The following is a 24,768-nucleotide window of genomic DNA, read 5'->3' on the forward strand; positions in this document are numbered from 1 at the left end:
AAGGAAAGGAATTGCTTTGAAGGAATGGAGAGAGATTTGGGACTTTGAACAGGCTACTGGTTAATTCTGTATTAAAGCAGTCTGCCTTTCACAGAGTTGTGGTTGCACAAGATAGCGTTGTACATGAACAGAGCAAAAGAGATGCTCTTAAATTCCTGTGGGCTTCTCATGAACATAATAGGAGACAAATTTGCAACCATACTGAAGCAATGCAGTTTTTTCTGCTCAGAAAGGCACCCTAGATCCAGGCATTACAAAACAGCAATAATTTTGTTCAGGTGATCAAATTTGCAGCTTTTCTAGCATAAGTGATTTGAAATAGCCATCATCGTCCTATTGACCTATCAGCAGAAACATGACCATCGTGCAGAGGTGTTTCTTAGCCAGCTCCCTAGGGCTCTTCTACAGAGAATGAAAAGTGAGAGAAGGCTTCATTATTATACCTCTTGCCACTTTCTGCACAACTGTAATCCTTAAGCACTAGAGCCTACGTTCCTGAACTTGTCTTTTTGGCAGGTGGAGGGGTATTTTGTCTTTGGAGGAGGTTACTGAGAAATAAGTCATGTGTTACCTTGTGCTTGAACCACTACGATGGCTTGCTGTTACACTAAAACCATCACTGAGCAAGATGAGGGTAGCTGTGTGCAATTTCAGTTGGTGCAGTAAATCAAATCTTTTCATTATCCAAAGATAGACAGGAGAGAGACTAGTGAATCCGCCCTGCTTGAGTTCATGTTTCCAAACTGCTCACATCTTCCTAACAGGATTTCTCTATGGGAGGATTGGTACATGTGCTGGAGGTCTATTCAAATCTGTTATTGCCTTAAGACTTGTGGGCACAATCCAAAAAGAGTTGCAATCCCAAAAGCTAAAAACTCCACTGCACAGTCAGAGAGAACCACATTGACCATGACTGGCCCCAAACACACTAGTGGAACTGCTCTGTTCATCAAAACCTGCTGCATAGCTGCATGGATTCATCCTTCTTGCCAGCTTTGGAATCTGCTGTGGTTATGAACACTGCTTGTGCCTTGAGAGAAACATGATGAGTGGAGGTGTTGAATTCTTCTGGTACTGACCAGGGTGGAGGACCACTGGTGGACCATGGAGGGAGGTTATACTGATGCTCTGTATGATGTACCTCATTTAGAGCTAAGCAGAATTTAAGACTTAAGGGTTGTCAGCCAGACACTTATAAAAACTTCTTGAATTCTCCTTAAATTAAGACAAAAATTTTTTTTTAAAGAAGTCTTAAGATAAATACTTATTTTTGTGTATTTTTGTTTTCAGGATGAATAAGAGATACTTACAGAAAGCAACAAAAGGAAAACTGCTAATAATAATATTTGTTGTAACGCTGTGGGGGAAATTAGCATCTGGGGCAAATCATCATAAAGGTAAGAAATTCTGTTCTGTTGTATTATACTGTCATATCTGTTGCCTCTGTCAACAAATTCAGAAGTGTCCAGTCTATGTGACCTTTTTTCCTTATGCGTATTTGTGTCTCCTGGTATTGGTCCACTAATCAGTACCAAAGGAGGAGAGTTTTCAATGGATAGACTTTTATGAATTTCTTGAGAATTTAAGTATTTCAGTCCCATTTTCAGCATTCTCTGTTTTTAGGTCATTTTGTAATGATGATACAGTTGAAAAGATGGTAAAAAAAGATGGTAAAGTAAAAAAATCAAATAATGAATACTGCTTGTCTCATAAAAATAGATATGTCAGATAGCACATATGTGTGCCACAAATGAATTCCTGGAATGAACCTTAGAAAGAAACAATTTTTAGTAACATCTATGCTGCTAGTGTGTGCAGTTATCTGTCAAGGTTAACTTCATGGATAATGTGTGCTGAATGTGATTGTTTCATCACCAAAAAAAGACCGTTGCTTTGCAGAGTCGTCTGTCTTTTATGCTTCATTCCTAACACCACACCAGGAACTTTAGTAGCTTGTGACAATGTGAGATTTGTTTCTTCTCGGTCATTCCAGCCCTTAAAATGTATACACACCAGCAGAAGCTGTGATGGTTTATTGAAGCTTGTAAAAAGGTCTCTGTTGTGTGTGTGTGTTTCTGTAAACCCCTAATGCAAGGAACAAGCTCTCTGGATTCATGTACTAATATCTTCTTATAGGTTAATACAACTTGAAATGTGATCTGCAGTATAATATGATTTTGAATTCCACTTCTCATCTTCATATAGTGTCTGTTGGTGGTTTATCCGCTTATTCAAGATCAGAATAAACTCTAACAACTTGGGTAAAGTAAGGGTGGGACATGAACATTACCGAGAGCTAAGGAGTTAAATACTGGGGAAGGATTCCAACAACACGAGTCAGTTCATCTCTCTATGTTCATGTACATTTTATAATGTTCCCTCTGATGATAGGATTTTATGAGCAGGTATTTTATATATCTAGCTGCTAGATTTTTTTCTGCTGTATGAAGATACCTTTCTTCAAAATACCTCACTGATTAAGGACTTCAGGATGCAGAGGCACTTTCTGCAAAGTCTTTTGCGAGTTGCAAATTGGCTGCAGACAAAACAGATTCTGATGTGGTCCTGCAGGCCACCAAAGATGGGCATCATGCCAGACAGGAACTACGCTGACACTCTTTGCTCAGCCTTTGTTCCCCCTCCGAACCAGAATATGGATTTGTGCTGTGGCTTGCCAGTTTAGTCGTCTATTGGAAAAGAGCCAAGATATCCTAGCCTGGATTCAGAATTCTTTTGTCTTTGATTATCTTTCTTTAAAAATCAAAAAGCCCATCTCCGGATCATTTTGATTCCATCCACAAAAGCCGGTTAAGCTGTGTTTGCCTCAATCCAGTTCAAACTTTGCCAAAGTATGCTTGCTACTGTTTTTGAAAAAGTGATGAGTAAAACCTGTCACCAAGTATTTAATGGAAAGAAATTATAATCCTAAGGACTATTTGGGGAATTAGTGCTTCATAATTGAGAATCAAATGATCCCCCACCAATTTTAGCTTTCCAAATATATCATGCAAGGGAAACCCCAGCAGAGCTATACCATTAATTATCTGGACAGTACTTGGTGTTTGAGCCCCAGCCTTAGAGCAGAAATAACTTGAGAAATATTGAATTTGATGGTTTTAGATAAAAAAAAGTATGCACATGAGCCCCCTGCAAAATCAGGTTATTAGCTGTAGGGACTTCTTTACATTCCTGCAAGTTAACAAAAAGCTTTGGTTCTTTTTCTTTAAGTTGTAACTTTTCACCCCTTTAGCAAAATATAGGAAGTCTTGCAGGGAACAATAAGAAGAAGCAGCATGACTTGAGTGTTTAATTTAGAAAAGCAACTATTGTACATGTTCAGATTCTTTTGGAAAGAAAAAATATTCAGAAGGAGTTTGGCTTGTGGGTTTAGTAGATCTGCAAATCAGCTGCACTCACTGTATATGGGGGATTATTTTAAAAAGCACAAATCAGAGTTACCCAGCTCAGCTACCATTGATTTCCAAAGAAACTGGGAGTTTAACTTCCCATTGTGTCAAAGAAAATCTTCCCCCTACTCTAATAGCAGAAATGGAGCTAAGGTGCAGTCAAGGAAAACCTGACACTGTTCACCTTTGCATGAAGTTTCCAAATACCGAGAAATATGCGAATTTCTTCAGCGATAATTATCCCTAGCATCATTAATCTTCATTTATAGAAGTCCTTACTGACATATTGGCACAACAAACCCTAATGGCTTTGAAGGACCCCTTACAATTTCAAAGATCGATAATCTACATTTTAAAAAATCTTTATTTTCCTATTGACTTAGTCAGATTATGCATCAGTTGCACCAACTCTTAAACGCATCTCTTTTTCTGAAGGCTATTGTAAAAGAAAAGAAAAAGAAAAAACAGGAAAGATCATCAATGTGTGAAAAGTTGTTTAATGAGCATTCTGCTCTCCAGACAGACTTCAGCAGGGATATAAACAGCTGACTCTGACAGGCCGTCTCTAGGCTTGTTGCGCTTATTTCAGGGATATGGCACACATGAGAAATCCCAAGTCAGCAGCAAGAAAAACAGAGGCTGAGGCAGAGCATGGGGAACCAGGCTCTGAGGTCCAGTTGAGCAACCACCAGGGTTACAAACTGGGATTGCAGATTACAGCTTTACAGTGTCAGGTACGTGGGCGCCAAGTCCATCCTTCTTTTTCTTGATAAGGCTGGTTTGAAGACACATCTGCTCCCTTTATCTTGGCTGATTGTTAAAGTTTCATCAGTCTGGACAGAAAGTCCAAGAGCTAAAATAGATAAGCACTCACAGTGTTTAAAACAAAACACAAAACTCACTTTTTTGCCACACACAGGATTATGAGTTCTCCTGCATAGTTCCTGGGTGTGCATGTACTTACATTCCATTTATCCTGTCTTCTGAAAAGAAACAGGAACTCTGCTTTTTCTTTTTCGTTTTGCTGGGGACCCTGATACTATGGTGATGTGTGCCTTACCCAAGCACATACACATGTGAATAAACCCGCAGTACCAGATCCTTTTGTGCTGCAGTAGCTATGTATGAGAAGACCTGTAAAGAGTGGCATATCAATCTCCAAAAGGATGTTGTCAAGGTTATGAGTCTAAAAACTGATATACCTTGAGGGTGGCTGAAAGAAATCCATAAGGGTATTTTATTATGAGATTGATCCTGATCCTCCTACTCATTGCTAGCCCTTGGAAAACAAATAAACCTGTGCAAACATATAGTGTTCGCTGACAGATACGGCAGACAGGCATCAGTTCAGCATCGCTACCTGTTTGCTATTTCTGTCATAGGGAACATGAATTGGTTTGGTGACCGTTGTACCACAGTGTCGTGGTTTAATCCCAGCCAGCAACTAAGCACCACACAGCTGCTCGGTCACTCCCCCCCCGGTGGGGTGGGGGACAGAATCAGAAGGGTAAAAGTGAGAAAACTCTTGGGTTCAGGTAAAGACAGTTTAATAGGTAAAGCAAAAGCCACGCACGCAAGCGAAGCAAAACAAGGAATTCGTTCACTGCTTCCCATCAGCAGGCAGGTGTTCAGCCATCTCCAGGAAAGCGGGGCTCCATCACGTGTAATGGTTACTTGGGAAGACAAACGCCATCACTCCAAATGTCTCCCTTTTCTTTCTTCTTCCCCCAGCTTTATATGCTGAGCATGACGTCATATGGTATGGAATATCCCTTTGTTCAGTTGGGGTCAGCTATCCTGGCTGTGTCCCCTCCCAGCTTCTTGTGCACCCCCAGCCTACTCTCCGGTGGGGTGGGGTGAGAAGCAGAAAAGGCCTTGACTCTGTGTAAGCACTGCTCAGCAATAACGAAAACATCCCTGTGTTATCAACACTGTTTCCAGCACAAATCCAAAACATAGCCCCATACCAGCTACTATGAAGAAAATTAACTCTATCCCAGCCAAAACCAGCACACACAGTCCATGTTTAAGGTTTCAAGTGTTGGACTGGTCCTTTTGAGAAAGAAATATACTGATAACCCCTTACAAGCACTCCTTTGTAGACAAGAGGCTACCATGAGACACAGTTTCTACCCTAAAGCTAAAAACTCTTTCAAAATTTGGATTTCTTTGAGCTTTTGTGATTACTAAGTTTTTTTACATTGGTAACGCAATGAGGTAATCTAAATAAATTAAGGGTGCTGCTTTTGAATCTGAGCATAGTTTAATATTCCTCAAAATAAGAAACAATAAACTTTATATTAAATTTTAAATCCCTCGACAAAATAAAAAGCTACTTAAAAATATGGCTAATCATGAATGCTTGCTTGCCAGAAGTAATTTGTTATGGAGCCAGAAAACACTCTGGGTAGATAAATAAAGTAATTGAGTATTTTTGGACTTACTAGATGAAAAGGCAGGATTTATTTTCATTTAAAAAATTTCAGTCAGAAGCTGAACTTATTAATCTGATGCCTATTATATAGTTAAAGCAAACTAAACTCTTTATCGTTTGTGATGCAGAATTGCTGCTCCTACTTGTCTGTGAATTTGCACTAAAGTAGAAGTCTGAGGGAATGTCTTGCTATTCACAAGGAGAAAATGAATCTTGGTTTCTCCTTGCAGAGGAGCAGCTGTTCTGAAGCCCAGCTGAATGAAGGAGCCACTGAGCCTCTAAAGCTGCTAGTTAGATTACTCTTCCTGTATGAATCTGCCTTTCTCAGCTGCCTTGCCAGGGCAGAAACACTGTTTGCACCAGTGTTGCGATGTAGGATGCAGCCTGTGCCACACATGTGCCTGGAGTTTGGGAATGTGTATGACTATGAGAAGCAAGAAACCCAGTGGCAGCAGTGCCACGCTTTCAGGTGGTACTGATGTGTTTACGTCTGTGGCTGGACTTTTAGCGGTCATCCTCTTCCCTGTTCACCAGGTCTCTTTCCTTTTGTTTTGTGAAAAGAGTACAAATAAAATGTGCAGGACAGTCCTGGAAAGCCTAAGGACTATCTGAAGATTTTAAGTCTTTGTGGAACTGAGTTAGAAATGCAGCTTAATTGTATTCATTGTCCCTGGGTATCTTACTTTCTTTGGATAACTCATCATTTTTGTTTGCTCTGGAAGAGCTTTAAGTCTTATGTCTAGATTTGTCATGTTTTCTATCAATCAGGAAAATGAACCAAAAGGTGACAAGCCCTGAACAGGACTCCATATAGTCTAACACACCTCCCACATGTGTGTATCTTTGAGAATGTAAATTTTTTTAGGGGAAGAAATCTCATAGTAATGAACAAATTCAATCAAATGTGATACCGTAGGCCAGTATGGGCAGTAGTACGCCTGGTTCTGGAGAGTGAGTGGAGTGACTCGTAGCCCTTGCAGACAGACAAGGTGGTGCAAGTTCGTTCTTTTGACTTCTAGCATTCAGCAGGACTCTCTTAGCAAGTGCAGTAATGCTAACGCTGCACTGAATCAGTATGTGACAGGCTCCTGCTCTGCCTGACCCCTGAGCCATGGAATTGATTTGTTCTGAGGAGAGATAATATAGCACTTTGTTAAAAGCTATGGTAATGGCCTGCGTGCATTGCCTCAGTGCCCTCATGCCTGTTTCATGCACAAGGGGTGAAATTCACTGGTGAGTTAGGACAGCTGTTTAGATGGCTTAATAGGTGATTTATGTCGTATTTGTGGTTCTTTTGTGGCACTAGGGCAGTGCGAGGGACTTGAGGCATGCTGGTGAATCTTGTGTAATGCTTTCCAAACTCTTAGTGTTGTGAATTGTGCCTTAAAGATACCGTTGATCCTCTGATCCTTGAAATAGATTTCCTCCTAGCCAAACTTTCTCCTTACAGTTATCCACTGACTGATATTCATCTAGTCGCCTATGTGTAATTCTATTGCTATACATGTGACTCCATGTTCAGATGTCAGTATATAAAGTCCAGTACTGCCTTGCACTCCCTGGACTCCCAGGACAAAACTTTATTATTAGAAGTATTGTATATTGCGGACGTGGGTAAATGTACCTTGAAGTTTACTAAAGACGATGCCTAAGTGGAGATGCTTCTGAGTACTGATGATTAGTTCTGCTTATTTGTCTTCCTGATTGGCTGCTTGCTGTATGTCTAAATCTGAAGCAGCAGAGCAGAAGACATTGTTTTTCTTTTGCTGATTGCTTGCTATAGACCAAATGAAACTGTCTTGAGTGGGCTGGGAGAAAGCCTCCAGAGCATATGGGTGGTCAGGTAGAAAAGGAGAGAGACTAGCTTGCAGGAAGCCTACAGCAGCAGCAAAGACTGGGGGACAGCTGAGAAAACTGATGAAGAGACAAACAGCCAGCCTTTTGAGGTGGTGGAAAGAAGGAGACTTAAGGAGCCAGATGTGACTGTGTTGAGGGGTTCTGGTCTGAGGGCAGACTTGGAAAGAGGAATCCATCCCACCAAGGGTAGATTTGTTGATAAGCTCTTTTACTTCTGTTCAGCTTTACTCAGCACCACTGATTTTTCTCTGTTTTAAAATACGTTTGTGTCTAGTTTATAATAATGACTTTGAATTATTAGTTCTGCTGAAGTTTTAGGGTACTCTGTAAGAAAAGGCCCACCACAGACCTCTGACTGACTTCGGTCTCATTGCATTTTATATAAAAAATCATATCAAAAGTTCTTGAACGTTGTATCAGCTGGAACATTGCAGAATATACATAACTGGTTCTATGGCTGGGAATCACACTGGAGGTTACAATCATTCAGAAGGGCTAGTGAAGGATTGTATCAGTCCTTTACTCTAGTGTCTTGTTACGGCATTAAGACTGTGCAGGTTACTAACAACAATGTTCAGAAGCTTGGGTAAATACCTACAACACATTGCGCTAAATAATGCTGTCTAGTTTACTTTATTGAGGAAAATTAGAGCGTTGCCTATCATTTTGGTGTTTGAGATCTACATTCCTAGAGTTTAGAGTCTCAGTGTCTAGATAAGAATAGCCCTAACCGGTACATGTGACGCCTCTGAAGTATTCAAACCTTTGTCTTTCTGTAGAAGTGCCTTCATCATAAAGTTATAGTGTTTTAGTATGAATGTACCTTTGTCCTTTCTGTTGAGGATTTTTCACTGTGTAAAAGACAGCATTCATAATGCAGAAATAGAGGGTATTTGTATTCAATTTTAAAAGCAGTGGGTATCCTTAGTGCAGAGGACAGAAACCAGACAAAAGACATCCCTCCTTCCAGCTAAGTAACCACTAGATAGCCACATGCTCCCTCTTGTTCTCCTTCCTTCCTGAAGGAGTCCTATTGGAGGTAATGGCATTCTTTGGGGAGATAAGATATGTGGTTTGAACCTCTTCGAGCTGAAGAGGGCACTGAACGCAGATCTCCCAGTTCCATGATATGGGTTCTGCTATAAAGGGTAAGCAGCAGCAGTACAGTTTTTTCCTCAGTTTGCAGTTTTTTGAAGTGCCTGTGCCATAACATTTGGTGAGGGATCTGACCCTGTGGGTAAATTGTATGTGTTCAACATGCACCTTCTGGATGTGTGGGCCTGTTAAAGGATGTAAGAGTTGTTCTGCATATTCCCAGGTTCTTTACTGGAACTAGGTAGGAGAAAACTGTCTAATATTTAGATGAGGGAAGTTACAAGCATGCAGAGAGATGTGCGTGGATGCCTCAGGAGCTACCAGGTGAGGCTGGAAGATATCAGTGGGGTCAGTGAAAATATTAGATGGAGGCATCCACTTGCCTATTGTCGATCTGTCAGTCCTGCTTCATCAAACTCTTTTGTCATATTTGCTACATGTCTTAAATGTGGATAATCTTATCTCTTAAATGAGAATGCTTTCTGTGCAGCTTTCACTAACTTAATTCTGAGTGTAATTAATATTTAAATATAGAAACAAAGGAAGATGATAGTTATTTTAGTAGTCATGGGGAAGAAAAGTATTAGATGTTCTTATCTAGCTGGGCCATTAATTGAAAGTTTCAGTTATATCAGGATCAGAACCTGATCCCAAAATTGCCATTTGCTTGAAGATAAAATAGAACAGTCAGTCAAACACTTTCATATCAGTATCTGTCACTGCAATCTAAAATGTTAATACAATATCTGTTAGAATTCAGTAGATAACATTCCTTGGCCTTCTGCCAGGGTATAAAGGAAAATAATTTTCTCTGATTGCCAAGATGCCAATAGTTCTGATGTTTCACTGGGACATGGGTGCAGAAATCATGGCAATAGCAGAGTTATGCCTATTTCATCTCTGTGCTGCCAGCTCCATCACAGCAAATGGCTGCTTTCATTTTTGCCCCCATTCCCACCACCACCTTGGCAATGAAACTTGGCTGTCCTTGAGGCAGCCATGGAGAGAGAAGTTGGAGAGTCACAATGAGATATCATGCATTTTCCTTTATACTGATCACTTAAAAGTATTTCTGTTTATATTTGGCAAGTATTATGGTTTCTTGATGTTTTTCTAAGACAAAAGTAAAAGGGAAGTGCTTAGCAGTTCTTTATTTTGGGCCTGATCTTGTAATTCCAATGTCAAATTTTTATTAACTTTCCATGAGGGAGCACCCAGGATCTTTTTCTTAAATACATTCAGATTTTGTGTTGCGGTGGAAAGGAGATGATTACACAAAAGATTATATTCTTGTAAAAGTTATATAGTTGATTTTACAGTTAGAAATGCCAAACTTTTTAATATTTTCAGTCCTTTCATTTATTAGTAATGTTATCTTCCCTTGGATAGCTGGCCTACCAATCAGCTGGTTTTTTAGCTAATTTCTGTTTTGGAAGATTAAGCTTTCCTTTGCTTTTTTGTTAGGAAAATATTGTAAGATGTTAGGACTGGAAGAACACTGATAGTATGCTTACCCTGCTGTTACTTTTTCCTATAATGAGTAAATGTTGACATTTCCCTAATATTGGAATCAGATCTACTTTTCCAGTTTTATATTCTTTGTTTCAAATTAATCTTGTTGATTTGTTATGTATACTAAGTAATGCATCCTGCTAGATTCCTTTATCCTTATGCCTAGGAAAACAGAGTGCTTACATTTACATGCCACAGTTCTGACTAAACCCATAAAAATGAAAGAAATTGTTAGCCCCTCTAGATAGTAATCTTTATTCAATTAGTCTTGGTTTAATTTCCACTCTCTTGGATCTGTTGATCAGAATTTTCCTTGTTGTTTCATTAACTTGTTAAGTGCTCAATTAATGTAGCGTATAGTAGTATATTTTTGTTAGCATTTCCAGATTTAAAATATTATTTTCTGGGCTTACAGTTATATTCTGAATTTTTCATTTGCCTAAATGTATATCATGTCATAGATAATGTCTTAAATAAACTTTTGCTTAGAGCAGAAAAGGGGAGCGATGGATGTTAGATGCAGCTGTGATCAGGAAGAGAAGGACTGCTTAGTGACCTGGAGACTCCTATCACACCATGAAGCAGGATGCTATGCCACAGTGAGCTGATGGGGCTGCTGCAGCTGCCTGTGCCCACTCCCCAGACCCTTCTCCCTTTCTGGAAACACTTTTACTCATTGACTATCTTGGCTACACTGTCTTTAAAGAGGATCCTTCCAGTACAGACAGGTAGTATAGGAGTCGTAAATGGGAAAATGATTACAAAATTTTAATGGTAAATATCAGAGTGAGTTTACACAAATAACACCTTTTGAGGAAATGCCATTCTCTGTCTATTTATGTAAATACTTAATGCTGATAACAAGAGTCTACTGAGTTACTCCGAAAGTGTGAATCCTTATGTGCAGGAAAGCTCTGAATGTGCCTTCTGGTTGAAGTTTCCAGCCTTGGAATTTGACATGCATTGTAGGAGAGCTGTGTCTGGGTCTTCTGATGGCTTTGGAGCTCAGATGGTAGGATTATCTTGAGTTATATTGGAATGTCATGACTAGTACAAAGTTTATGTCCAAGACCCCGAAACCAGTTTTCTTTGGCGAAGAAACCAAGCAGATTTTTCTCCACTGGTATGACAACTTTGTTTTTTCCTGTCTTTTTCCTCAGAGAAACGCTCATAAAATTTTATTAATGTTTGGGACTATCAAACAAGAATATAATTGAAAAGAAAATCTGAATAGTTTACAGTTTCCCTTACATTATGTTTTCGCCAAATTCAACAAGTTAAGATCGTGTAATTTTTATAGGTCAAATATAATGGATCAATATCACATTATAATTAGAGTCTGATCCTTAATGGTATCCAGATATGTAAAATTACTGTAATGGCAGGATTAGGGCCAATTCGATCTTCAAAGTCTAGATCTGGTTTCAGGTATGGAGGCCATATATCCCAGTGATGGTCTTAGGGTTTTCTGCACTGCCTCTCAGGCTTTCCAATACACATTCCATATATCCAACATACATTCCATACATGCAGTGATAACTGCCCCATATGTATGCTGGTATCTACTGCACCCCCCCATTATCCAACTCAGGGGATTTCACATATTCCGGTTGGGAGGTTTATGCCTGGAAAATTGCATCCCATGTGGAGATTATTTCTATAGCATTCAGGGGATATGTTAATCTAACTTTCATCTGCATTAATTTTCTGCTGATGATGTCTAAAGACTATGCCCTTCTCTCTTGACACTCTTCACTGAATTTACTCTATAGCGGTGTTAAGTGATTGCTTGTACAATGTCATATTTTAGAACAGCTGTTCTTTAGTCATACAAGTGCCAAGGAAATGTTCAGAAACAGTCAGCTATTCTGGGGAATAGCAGGAGAAAAATCCTTTATGTGTTTTGTGTTGCAATTTATAAAGTTTCTTTCTGAACAAAAATTTTTAGTTCAGTTCTTTGGGGGGCTGAGGGTGATTTACAATTTTAAGGCTCACTGGGGCAGTCTTCCACTGTAGTAGAGGTTTACAGTTGTAGAATCATAGAATCATTTAGGTTGGAAAAGACCTTTAAGATCGAGTCCAACCGTAAAGGATTCAATGTAAATTTGTAAAAGGGTTTCATCTCTTCAGAAGATAAGGGAATTGATCTGAGCCCAAGCTGCACAAACCAACAGCTCTGAAGCAGCAAACCCTGTGTCAGTATGCATGCATATGTGCATGCATATGCATGCAGAGATATGAGAGACTTGGATGAAAGAGAAGAATGCAAGGTCATCACCGATGAAATAGCTTACATGGACCATTTTAGTGTTTTTAAAATGCTTATCATTTATTTATGGGAGCTTCACAAAATACTAGGTGCTTTTCAAACCTAACTGAAAACTCAGGGAATTTTCCACAACATGCAGTTTTAGGTATGTCTCTTAGGTGCTCTGAAACACCCTTCAGAGCTCATTGCTTTCACAAAGTAGGAACTCAAGCTTTCACTGTAGGTGTGAATACTTCCCTGAATTCATATACCAAAGAGTTTGCAACCTATTGGAAACCTTCTAGAAGTTTTGGAAAGTCTCTTAGCAGGAGGACTCAGTTGGGACATTGTTCTTTTATCTGCCTAATAATTCTTCTCCTGTATCAGGGTCATAATGTCCGAATAAAATTGTAAAGGTCTTATTTTATTTCTACTATTCAAATGGAGTCTCATGTTGCAGTTCAGAAGCCAGTGAAATTTGGTCTGTGACAGATTCATTTATATCTGCATATCATTCTGCAAATGTCATTCTGTTGTGTTAAAAAAGGTTTGGTTGTAAAACCTGGCTTTGGCGTTTGCTCCATTTCTCCTTGTTGAGCTAAAATACACAGAAAGTCAGGAAGAATTCTTGAAATTTGCAGAGGGATAATATGGAAATTTTGACCTTTCCATTAAAGCATGAAAGTACCATTTAACTGTGACCAAGAAAAACCCACTTCTCCACATAGATGGGAGCAAAGCCATGGCATACTTACTGGAGAATCGAGGCTGGCTTGGAGGTTTAGATGACAGAAAGCAGCAAAATCATGAAAGAGCAGTCTGCTTTGTGCAGATTTCTTTTACCAGGCTGAGCAAAAATTCTGCCTGTAGTGATGAGGAGGCTGAGGCAGGAGCTGCCAAATCTGTCTCGTTCTTTTTTTCCCCATAGATTTGTATAACTCTTGTACTCAAATTGTTCTCAAGTAAATGCAGTAGAATTCTTTTTGCAAAATACTTCTGGCTTCAATATCGAGTGTCCTTGAATGACTGAAGTATAAAGCTGAATGCGTGGGTTATTCTGGGTGAATGCAGAGCTGCAGAAAGGATATGCCCAAGAAAAGTGTTCTGTTAAGACCAACACAAATCTTGGGTGCATTGTGCCATTGTATTTTTAGGTGCAAGTTATTAGAATTGCTTCAGCTGAGTCTGTGCTCCAGGACTGTGTGTGAGAGGAGAGCTAGGGCTTGTAGGAGACTGGCTGAGTTGCTGGGAAGGTCAGAATTGTTCTGGATTCAGAATTTGCACCCAAGACTATGTATGTGTCTGATGAGAGGGGAGCAAGGATGAAGCAGTTAAGCCTGTAATTCAATCTCAGTGAAAAGAATGAACCATAGAAAGGACAGAAATCATCATTAGATTCCTTCAGTGAGCTGGAAGACTAAGGAAAACCTAAGTTAAGTTTTAAAAAGATGACAGATAGCAGAAAGTATTGTACCTAAGAACAACAAAATGAGAAGATTTTTTAAGTAAAATACTTATTTAAAACTTTGCTCAGTTTTGTTATGTTATGTAAATTTACTACCGATAGAAAAAAAAGATTACTGGTGCTAAACTTTCATCTAAAATGCATTGGTATGTGTCAGATTAACTGTGGAAATTTTGTGAAATGGAACCCAGAAGGTGTGCTAACTGCTAGACACCGCAGAGTGGAAAGTAAATATATTTCCAGTGAGTGAATATTGAGAAAATAAGCATCTGGAAGAAATGGGAATTTTGGATTCTTAATTGCATCATTCACCCCAGAACATCTGCCAGAGATATTAAGAGCAAATATAACTGTATCTGAGAGAAGAGTAAGTTTAAATAAGGAAGGAGGAAGAGTAATATTGTGCCATCTTGTTACACTGCTGCACGCTGTGCATATGAAGGCTGTGTAAATCTCTCTTCTCCTTCTAGTTTTGGTTCAAAAACACCTTAGGAGAATAAAAATACTGTTTCCATGCCCATGTTTACCTTTTCAGAACATGGGAAAATCCAGAAAATTTCATTTACGATAAGTAAATAATCCATATTTTTGCACAGTTGGTCCCTCATCATAACAGTACCTAGTATACTAGAAAGCTGGGTTGCAGAAGAGAAAGGGCATCCTGCAGAAGTTACGCCCTGGAAACATCTGAGAAAAGAATTAACCTTCCATCCTACTTATGCTGCTCCTGTTCATAGTAGAGTTTAGACAAGCACAAAGGCTTCTTTGCTCTTTGCTGTCAGACCAGCCCTGGAAACTGCTCTTTGGGAATTGCAGGAATGAAGTGCAGTCAGGCCCTCTGCCTAATGTTAGGGAGGAAGATGGGATGGGATGTAAACAGCTAAAAAGTGGGGGATTAGGAAGATCTCCATTACGCCAGTGCAAGAACAGTGCTCACCAGTTTTATCTCATGCCTTTCTTGACTTTTCAGTTTTTGCCCTGCATCATTAGATGCGTTTTCTGCAAAGTGATTTAGGGACAGTACATATTTCCCACCCTCCTTCTGTCACAACATTACTGTCATTACATTTTCCTGGGTTTACTCTGAAAAACAGCTTGTATAGAGGAAAATGACTGAAGAAAAGAGCTTAGCTACCAGAGAGGCATTAGGTATATTGTACTTCACAAATCTGAAGTAAAACTTACATGCTAGAGAAAAAGAAAGAATTTTTAAAATGGTGTCATTTTAAATTTTCTTTTAAAAGGTAAATACCAGAAAGACCACTGCATATTATTTTCTGTAAAAATGCCATATTCTAGAACAGCTGTTCTTTAGTTACAGGAGTACCCAAAAAATGTTCAAAGTCAATCAGCTATTTTTGGAAATAGCAAAACACAAAAATCTTTTAATTATTTTGGACTAAGACCTCCATTAATAGATTACCAACGTTTTATGTTCATGTTATAGGCATTTAGAACTTGAGGGTTTTTTGCTGAAAGTCAGAGCAAAACTAAATTAGTCTGAATGGCATATGGAAATCATATTATTTTTTGCAGCTCATGTGGTTTATTTCATCACAGGCGACATTTTACTCTCATTTTTTTTTTATCTTTCTGAAATAAACAATGTTAGTCTGTTGGGTACTATTAACAGTAAGTACTGAAAGTACTTTTAAAAATAATGAATTTGCTGAAGCAAATACCTTTCTCAAGTCTAGTTCTTGCTTCTATTTTCTAATATAATTTAGTCTAATGAACATTTTTTAACCTGGATATACAATAAATCCTGTGAGGGACTCCCATTTAAAACTATCACACTAAACAGTGGTGTAAGGAAAAAAAAAAAAAAAGTAAAAAGTCCCACTTATCAGATAGATCTTGGCTGCCAGAAAAGCTCTCCTAAAAATCTGTTCTACTGTCCGAATAGATCTGTAGGAGTGATTATAAACTAATTTGCTCTTCTGCTGGGTGCTAGGAATACGACAGTCTACACTTAAGCAGCATTATGACCCATACTAAAAATATGAGAAAACACCAGATTATGGCTTATCCTAATAGAGTCGTTGTAGGAGAGTAGTGTTAAACTATAAAATATCACTCCAGTTTTCATAACAATGATCACTGGGGGGTAACAATTTCAATAGTTTTTAATGAAGTTTTTATGTTTGGCATTTATTTTGTACTTTATTTATTTTATGGAAAAATCTCCTACATTCATGCATAGCAAAAATGAATAATTAAGGAGGAGATAGATGGGACACATGAGATTTCTTTCTTACAGACAACCTGGAGAAAAATGTGGAAATGTTATTTTACAGCTATAGAGTGGGATTTATAAGCTTCAGACTATTTCTGTGTCCCTTTATTAAAGTGAATTGTCTACAACGAGGAAATAAATCAGTGACATATTTTAAATCCAGGAAGTCTGTCTGAGTCCTCTAAGTTTCAATTTTTTTTTCTTTGAGGGAGAAAGTTCACTGTTTAAAGAGAGCTTTGAAAATCAGTCTAGATATGCTGCTACCATAACTAGTAACATTTTAAAAGCTGCTGAAATAATAGCTAGGGGAGTATGTTCCTCAAATGTCCTTTTGCTTCTTCCTCTGACCAGTGTTCTTCCTCTGAATAGTGTTATATTTGGACCTGAAAGTCACTCCTCTACTGAGTCCTGGCAAATGTCTGAGGTCTTAGAGGTCAACTTTACAGTGGAGGATAAATCAGTGGATATATTTTAGCTTTGTTTAGTTATACACATATATTATCAGTCCTAGAGCAGACATGGTCATAGAGCACTGACCTTCTGTTAGGCCTGTTTCAGTATTGTGGTAATGTCAGATTCTCATGAGGGCAATCTCCCAAAAGAAATGACTAACTGGGGACCGAGTCACGTCTCTGCTGATGTAACTCTTTCCCTTAGAGAGGGATCTAATCTTGCACGCTTAAAATTCAGGTATTACCTCCTGGGGGTGCTTCTTTCTCTCTCTCTGCATTGAGTATACAGGGATGTCCAGCTTAGATTAGATGCCAAAGCTGTAGACATCCAATGTATGGTGACATGTGTCTTTGCTTTTGTAGAGAACAGTGGAAACCTCACTTTCTTTATTGTTATAATAATATAATAAATGATGGTATAAAGATTCAGAAAGTGAATAAAAATGTCAAAATGCATTGCTGTGTTAAAGTTTTGGATCCTTCTACTTAGAGACACTTTCTTATATGTCCTTGACTGTATATGTATATGTGTATGTATGTATATGTATAATACTTGGAAAAAAATAAGCAGGGACAAAACTCCAGCAAGTCTCTCCAGTTTGCAGGTTCAGACACTGCTGTACATTGATTTTGGGGCTCTGAACCATGCATGCACTGCTGAAATTTGGTTTCTGTTCATTCAGCTCACAACATATTCATGTAATACATGTGTTGCTAGACTCTAGAAATGACTGTCCGGCAAAGGAAATGTGGATGAACATGCCACTCCTTTGAAGAAGTTAGACGGAGGATCAGAAATAATCAGATAGCATCTGTATGATGCAGCATATTTGTTAAAGTAAAAAGCCAAGTGAAGAGCAGTCACAAACCACAAATATCAGAGTAGTTGTGTGTGAAATAAAAGGAAATTCACAGTGTCCATGTTTACTTTTTTATTGTGGGTCTTGTTCCTTAGAAATTATAGGTGCCCAGTTGTAATATAACTCCTAGGCAATGCAGCACTTTCACGTAAAGAATTAGGTGTTAAAGCAAGGCTGTACCACTGAAGTCAGGAAAGGCTGGCTCACTCCGCTGCATCTTCAGTTTCTGATTTCCCCATCTTTTTATTTTGTTTTACAATGCTCTGCTAAGTACAGCTGCACCAGGAGGAAATGCCCTAGGATTATTCTCAAGATTTCCCTGACTTGTGAGCCCTGTGAAGATAAAATTCCCACTAGATTTGTGTATGCGATCAGACAAGGTATCTCATGAATGGCTTTTGTTAAATCCTACAGTGTATCCCCTTGCTGTTCAGCTTTTAAGGTGGCGAATCGAAGGGGAAGGCAATTCTTGTTTTGTGGCAGTCTTCCACACGCTGGAGAAGATTACGCTTGGCTCCCTTCACAACTTATCAGTGCTGCGGACCTGAACAGTTATTTAACACTCATCTATTTTTTCTAGTGTGCATTTTAGAACTAAAGCAGTAAAAATATTTGTTGTGAGTCAGTGTAGGTACTCCTAAGGAACAGTGGGCAGTTGGTTATTTCCCCATAACAATTTCATCTAACCTTGAAAAGAGGCACGGCCCTACAGATATTTGTAAATGACCACTCATCTGTTGTCATTTTTGACACATTGTTAGGCACTGGAAGACAAATACACCGCACTACTCTGTATTGTATATGGCATTCAGCTTTGCACTTGGGACTTTTGAAAGAGTATATGCAAACTAGCCCACAGATAACAACTGCTTCTCAATCTACTGATCTTTCAGTATTTAACTAAAATAGTTAAGTTGAAGTTAACTTCATATAATAGTTGAAGTTTTGAGGTTCTAATGTTGACCTCTGTGAGGAAAATCCTACGTTAAAGTAGCAAAAAGATCAAAGAATATGCAGCCATGAAAATATATACAGCTAGTATATGGTTGCTATCATTTTATGTGCAGATGGTCATTTGCCAAGGTCAAGTGCTTCCTTGCAAGTTCCTGTTAGGAAGCAGTCTCTGGCACCAACACAACTCCTTGGAGGGTGCCTCATTCCCGGCGGCTCAGGGGGCATTGCTCTGGCTCTTGTGGGGGAAGGATGGATCTGGGTGTTGGGTAACATGGCAGAGGAAGAGCTGTGGGAGCTGGACCTGGTGAGAGGTGGGAAGCTTTCCTTGAACAGCGGCCCTTTCACCACCCCATTCAGCAGCAGCAGCACAGCACTGTAGCCTTCCTTCTGCTCCATGGTAGGAGGCATGGTTGCTTGGCTGGTCTGTGAGTCTCATGTTCAATGCAGGAGGCTTGACCAGTCTGGGGTAATGTAAAATTAGTTTACTAATACTTTACTTACATCCTGCTCCAGGTGTGCTTTTTACAGTCCTGGAAAGCTCATGCCCAAGAGCTGCCCAGTGAGCTCTGCTGCACTCTACACTTGCATCTCAGCAGTGGTCTAGATATACACAGGGTGCCTGGCTTATTTCATGGATGGACAGTAAAGAAAAGGGATCATGAGCTGGCCTGGCATGGTCTTTTGCATCCCTGGATGCACTGTATGAGCTTCCGTAGACATGCAGGGTGAAATGCCAAGCATGAAGCCATGTCCTTATTCTCCAAAGAACTCCCTGAATAATTATGATTTTTTTCCCCTATATCTTGGTTTTTAATAGGTTTCTCTTGAAGGTGTGAATTACTTCAGATGCTTTCATTACCTGACAATTTTTACAAAGCAGGCTTCTGGAGTTCTGGGAACTGTGATATTTTTGCAGCTTCTGACTTTGGATAGCAATGAGAGTGGTGTATATGTTTCCTATCAACAGCTTCTATTAACCAGCGTTCCTTCAGAAACAAGTGCCAGGGAGTCTGCTAGGAGCATCTTAAAAGATACCTTTTCAGCAAGAAGAGATATCTGAAAGTATTGTCTTCTGGGAATTTTTGAGCAAAAATATTCTTCATTGCACAGCTCTGAATGGTTCTCCTGGCAGTTTCTCATCTTTTATTTTGCTTGTTGAAATGTGCTTTCTTTTCCTCTGTCTTGAAGCATAGCCAGCCTCTTCCCAGGCCATCCAGTTTCAATTCATAGACTCTGTCTAGATACTTATTGATTCATCATGCCCATGGCTTAGAGACTTGCTATTTATATGGAATCAATAATGTAGAGGGAAGGTTGTAGCAGGGGAGATCACTCTAAAAGAGGGGATTTCACAGGACTAGACATGTGCCTTGTTAGCACTTTTTTTCTAAAGGCCTGAGTTAAGTTCCTCCCCTGACTCTGCACTTCAAAGAGCTTGCCTGGGGCTCTACAGAAGCAAGCTGAAACTTAAAATTAAAAGATCTTTCTTTCAGATGGTGAACTGTGTGCTAGGACATCCTATGGAGTTTCTCTTAACACATGTGGGGGAGTCTGAAGCACTGTGGGGAAGTCCTAGAAGGCAGGGGTGGAAAAGGGAAAAGAAAAAACCAGTTACATAGTTTTCAGAAAGGTGAGTGTGCATATATGTGCCTGCAGTTTGTGGGAGGAATATGTCAAGGTATATTTGATAATTTGGTTTAATTGACAGATTAAGTAAAAATGCATTACAGAGCTGCAAAATGGAATGCGACGTATTATAAAAATACATTACAGAATTAAAGAAACTTTAAATTAGTACAGACATACCATTCTATCCAGTCATGAAAATAGATAAGGCAAAGCAAAAGAAAGGCAAAACAAACCCCAAAAGAAAAAAAATGACACACCAACTAAAACTCTATCTGTAAAAAACAACTAGCCAACCAGTCAAGCAAGCAAGCAAGCAAGCAAGCAAGCAAACAAGCAAAAATCTTGGAGAGGTTTTAAAATGTGGAATTACAGAAATTAAATGCTTTTTATAGATAAGTTATGTTAAATTTCATCACATGTGACGAATGTACACACACATGTACATACGAATGTAAAGTATTTTCAGAATCTTATGCAATATTTTTATTTAAATATTCTTTCTAGGTGAATGGGTACACAGATGTACGTAACTGCCTTTCTGTATAGAAGAGGGATATAGAGTGACTCAGTATTCTGAATATTATGTTTGGAAAATTTCTGCACAATGGGAATCTTGAAGTTGGCAGAATTTTTGGAAGTCTGCCTTGACCTCACTGAGTGGATTCTATCAGGTCATCACTAAAGCCCCAGAGTGCTTCTGTTATAGTATGTATTCTAGGTTTGATCAGCTCAATAGTTCTTCAATACAGATATTAAACAAGAGATGTTCATATTCATCCTTAGAAAAAAGTCTTTGTGCTGCTAACTTTGAAAGTCATTGCTTTCTCTTTACTCTTCTTTTTTTGGTGGAATTTATTAAAGACTTTCCAGATAAATTTGAGGGGCTGTTGCTTTTCTAACCTTGAAGAATCTTAGCATGGGGTGAATAAGGGGTGCTAAGCACAGTTTTTTAAAAAGAAAAGTGGAATAAAACATAAATACTTTGATAATGGAATTCATGGTGACATTCAGGTGCTTAAATATGAATCGACCTTCTTATTACCGAGATCTATTACCTAAATAAGTTTCTGGACCTTAATAAATAAATAAATACCTTAATTGTGGAAGCAAGATCACACATAAGCAGCTAGATGTGTGTTGAGATGGAAATAGAGCACAGGGACCCAGCTGCATCCTTCTTTGGGGAAATCATGGTTGTCCTTCCCTAGGCTTCAGCTGCTGTCTCCACAGAGGCACCTAAAGTCCACTGAGGTGCTTGAGCTATTTTCTAATAAGCAAGAGAAGCCTGAAAGCAGGCTGTTCAAAAGCACTATTGAATTTACCTCTCCACCTTGTTACACTAATCCTATTTCATACAGACTCCCATACACAGCACTTTTCTTAAGATGTTACTTCAGGTGATGGTTGTGTGCCAGAGGGTCATTCAAATACGGGGGGGTAGAAAAAACCTTTATTTTCTTTTTTTTCTGATGCGTCCCTGAGAACATGTTAATTTGTCATCTAGTACAATGTGCCCTGAGACCATTTGGGTCAGCTGGAAGGAAAAGAAAATTAATAATGAGAGTCATCTAAGGAAACAGGGGAAACGTATTCCCCATAAACTGTGTATACTACAGGCTTCTGAAGCCTTGAGACCGAGGAAAAAATGTGGAGTTTTTTGTATTCTGTCAGATGCTGAAGGCTGCTCTGAGACATGTGCTACTGCTTCTTGCTGAGTCGAGATATTTGGCAGAAGGCCCACAGAGAGAGTAGGAGAGAATAAAAAGTCTTTGTGCCAAATGTTCTTTTGAGTGCCTGAGAGCTGGATTGGTCTTTTTTCTCTGTGAAATCATATAATTAGTAATCTCAAACCTCAGCCTGTTAATTTACAAAATGTCTGCACACTTTAATATATCGTTTGCTTAACATGTTTGATAACAACCTCAGAAATACTCGGGCTTTTGACTTCTTGTAGTATTTATAAACTGCGCCTCGCCCTGGGTGTTTCTCTGCCAGCTCTACACAGGCTCATCTCGTGGATGGTGTCAGCCCGCAGCCGCTACAGAAGAAACGCGGGAAGCGTCTTGCCTGCAAAAAAGCCAAGCGGCTCCATTTCTGGCCTGTAGGGAAACACGCAGCCTTTGCTGCCGACGGCCTCCTCCCCTGTCTGCTCCGCCGCTCCGCAAACGGGCTGGCTGCAGTGCAGCGGTTCCACCCCGGCACCTGCGGTGGCAGGCAGTGAGAGACCTGGCGGGCTGGCTGCAGCCGGGGAGGTGAGCTTGTTGTGAGGACTGGGCGAACGTCCAGAAGCCTCTTCTTCTCCAGCGGGTGAACAAATAAAGAGCTGCAAGATCCCGAATGATCACCGCTTGTGATCTCGTCTCCGAACCCTCTGTGGTTTCGTGAACACAGCGATCATCTGATTTGAAAATTGAAAGCGGGACCTGGGGAGGGCAACACTCTAGGCTGAGAGGGGCTCATATGAAGAAGAGGAAATTATCCTTCAGCCTACCTGAAAATTAGTTGTGTTTTGAGTTCCTGTGTCTTTGACTAAAAGTTTGGTGTGCAGGTGTCATTTGTAGCCATTGCCATAAAAAGGCTCTGACTTTTGTGAGAGAAGAGATAAGCTTATTTGAGTAAGACTGGCTCACTCCTGCCAAAGGACTGATTGAATAAAATTAGCCTCAGTAAGGCCAGGAGGATAAAGTCAGATGGCTGTGAGCTCTCCAGGTCCAAGAGATCCTACATGAAGTGCTCCATCTGTGGTTTTATGTTTGTAAAGATTGTGTGACCAGCTGGGACCATGCCAGCTTGCTGTGTTATTCCAGTAAGTCTTTTTCTCTTAGTGGAGATAACTCAATCCTTCAGTCCATTTCAGTGCATAGATTTTGCTATGGGAATATCTGAGGCTTGATCTCACAGGGTTATTAGTGAGCTCTTCTCAGGGGGAATGCTTACATTGTAGTTTTCCTTGTTTTTTTTCCAAAAGGGAAAAAGTCTTCCCACAGAGATGGCTATAACTGATGGCTGGCAGACAAGCTGATGGATAAGATTTTTCTTTGGCACTGTGCAGAAAAGTATGCTTGGCAATGTGACTGTGGCAAACCATTCATTAGCTGGGTTTTTAAAGGCTGCCAGAGATGCTGTCTGCATAGTGTTATATGAACTCTGCTTACCATCCTTCACCCAAGTGGACTAACCGGGTTAATTGCATGGTAGAGGCAGCCCGAAGAGAGGTGCTGGGCTAACATCTGCAGAATAAACACTTATCAAGAATTACTCTTGTTATTTTAAAATGCTTCTCTCAGGAGAGAAAACACCATATTGAATCAAAGAAGCCTGGGAGGGGCTGCAGTTAGCAGGATCTTTTGTGTTTGTGTTGCCTACAGGTGGCACTGCAAAAATAATCCGTCCAAGCAATCAGCTCTGTTTTTTAACAATTCACCCGAGAACCTGTCCCAGGATGCAAGAGACATCAGAGGAAAAGAGAAATGAAAAGCAATGCTGTACTTTTAACCTAAACTGATTCTCCACTGGTGTAAGTAGAGCGTAGTGTGTGCTCTGTCCCTCTGGACTTTTTCAGTGCCCAAGGTGACCAAGTGACTTTTAATAGCCATAGCTGAGGTGCAAGGCATGGGAATGTGAATGCAGTAAGTAAGACAGACCTCAAAGCCCTGTCAATAAGGTGTGTTTGTAGGTGTTTAGGAGATATTTGCATGGGAAGAAGTTGCCCACATCACAGCATTACCCAAATCAAGCAAAAAAGAGGTCTGCATGGCCTTTGGCATGGGGTGGAACTGTTCTGATTGAACAGGGCAACTCTTCTGCTTGACTCACTGCAGTGTTTTGGCATGTGCCTCTCGACAGCTATTGATCTGCTGATCTAGCAGGTAACCTGCCTAATATGAGAGAATTATCTTGACAGTCTGTGTACATTTCTTAGAAGCAAAGGTTGAGGGTTAAATGTGATTTTGCCAAATGCTGCCTCTGTCTTCCTTGCTTATTTTTTCTTTCTGAAAGGTTTCTAATGCTCACATCTGTTAGAGGTTGCTGAATACAGTAGCCGAGTGGATGTGAAGCTACGGCTCCTTATCCCCAGGTTCTGCCAATGGTGAGGCTGAGCATTTGTGCTCCTTAGACACATATAGGTGAACGTATAGACACGCAGACTCACACATGCACAGTAGACACAGAGCCACCCACACAGATCAATGCAGACAGAACAAAACGCTTTTCCTGACACCCACGTTAATGCACACGGCAATCACACAACGGACGTCCCAATCCTCTTCCTCTTCCCTGGCTGATCAGGATTGAAGTCTGCTAGTGGAAGGAGATATATATACACACAAACACACAAAATGGATTACTCTGGTAGCCGGTCTTAGACACTCAGCCTGACTGGTACCTGGTCCGAGGTGCCCCCATATTGCCAGTTGCTTTCATTTGGATTCACGAGCCCATGAGGTTTGTGATCCCATGCCAGTTGCAGGTAATCAGATCTCTTAATCTATCACCAACTAGTCTGGCTTAAATTTCCCTAGCATTTACACATACCCACTCACAGAAGAGAGTTCACCCCCCCAAAAATAGAGATGGGATTTAATGAGAATGTAGGATAGCTTGCAATGTTTGAACAC

At 39.8% G+C, this 24,768-nt stretch overlaps 1 protein-coding gene across 1 annotated transcript in view; it reads left to right on the forward strand.

Annotated features, from left to right (window-relative positions):
- The first annotated feature begins 1,288 nt into the window (after positions 1–1,288).
- TAFA2 (TAFA chemokine like family member 2) overlaps positions 1,289–24,768 on the forward strand; it is a 53,658-nt gene continuing 30,178 nt past the window's right edge. Inside the window, exon 1 of the mRNA XM_050903125.1 lies at positions 1,289–1,397. Within this exon, the coding sequence (XP_050759082.1) occupies positions 1,292–1,397 (106 nt within the window). The 5' untranslated portion in view covers positions 1,289–1,291. The remainder of the gene's footprint in view (positions 1,398–24,768) is intronic.

Source organism: Gymnogyps californianus, chromosome 1 (assembly GCF_018139145.2).
Source record: "Gymnogyps californianus isolate 813 chromosome 1, ASM1813914v2, whole genome shotgun sequence".
Lineage (NCBI taxonomy): Eukaryota > Metazoa > Chordata > Aves > Accipitriformes > Cathartidae > Gymnogyps > Gymnogyps californianus.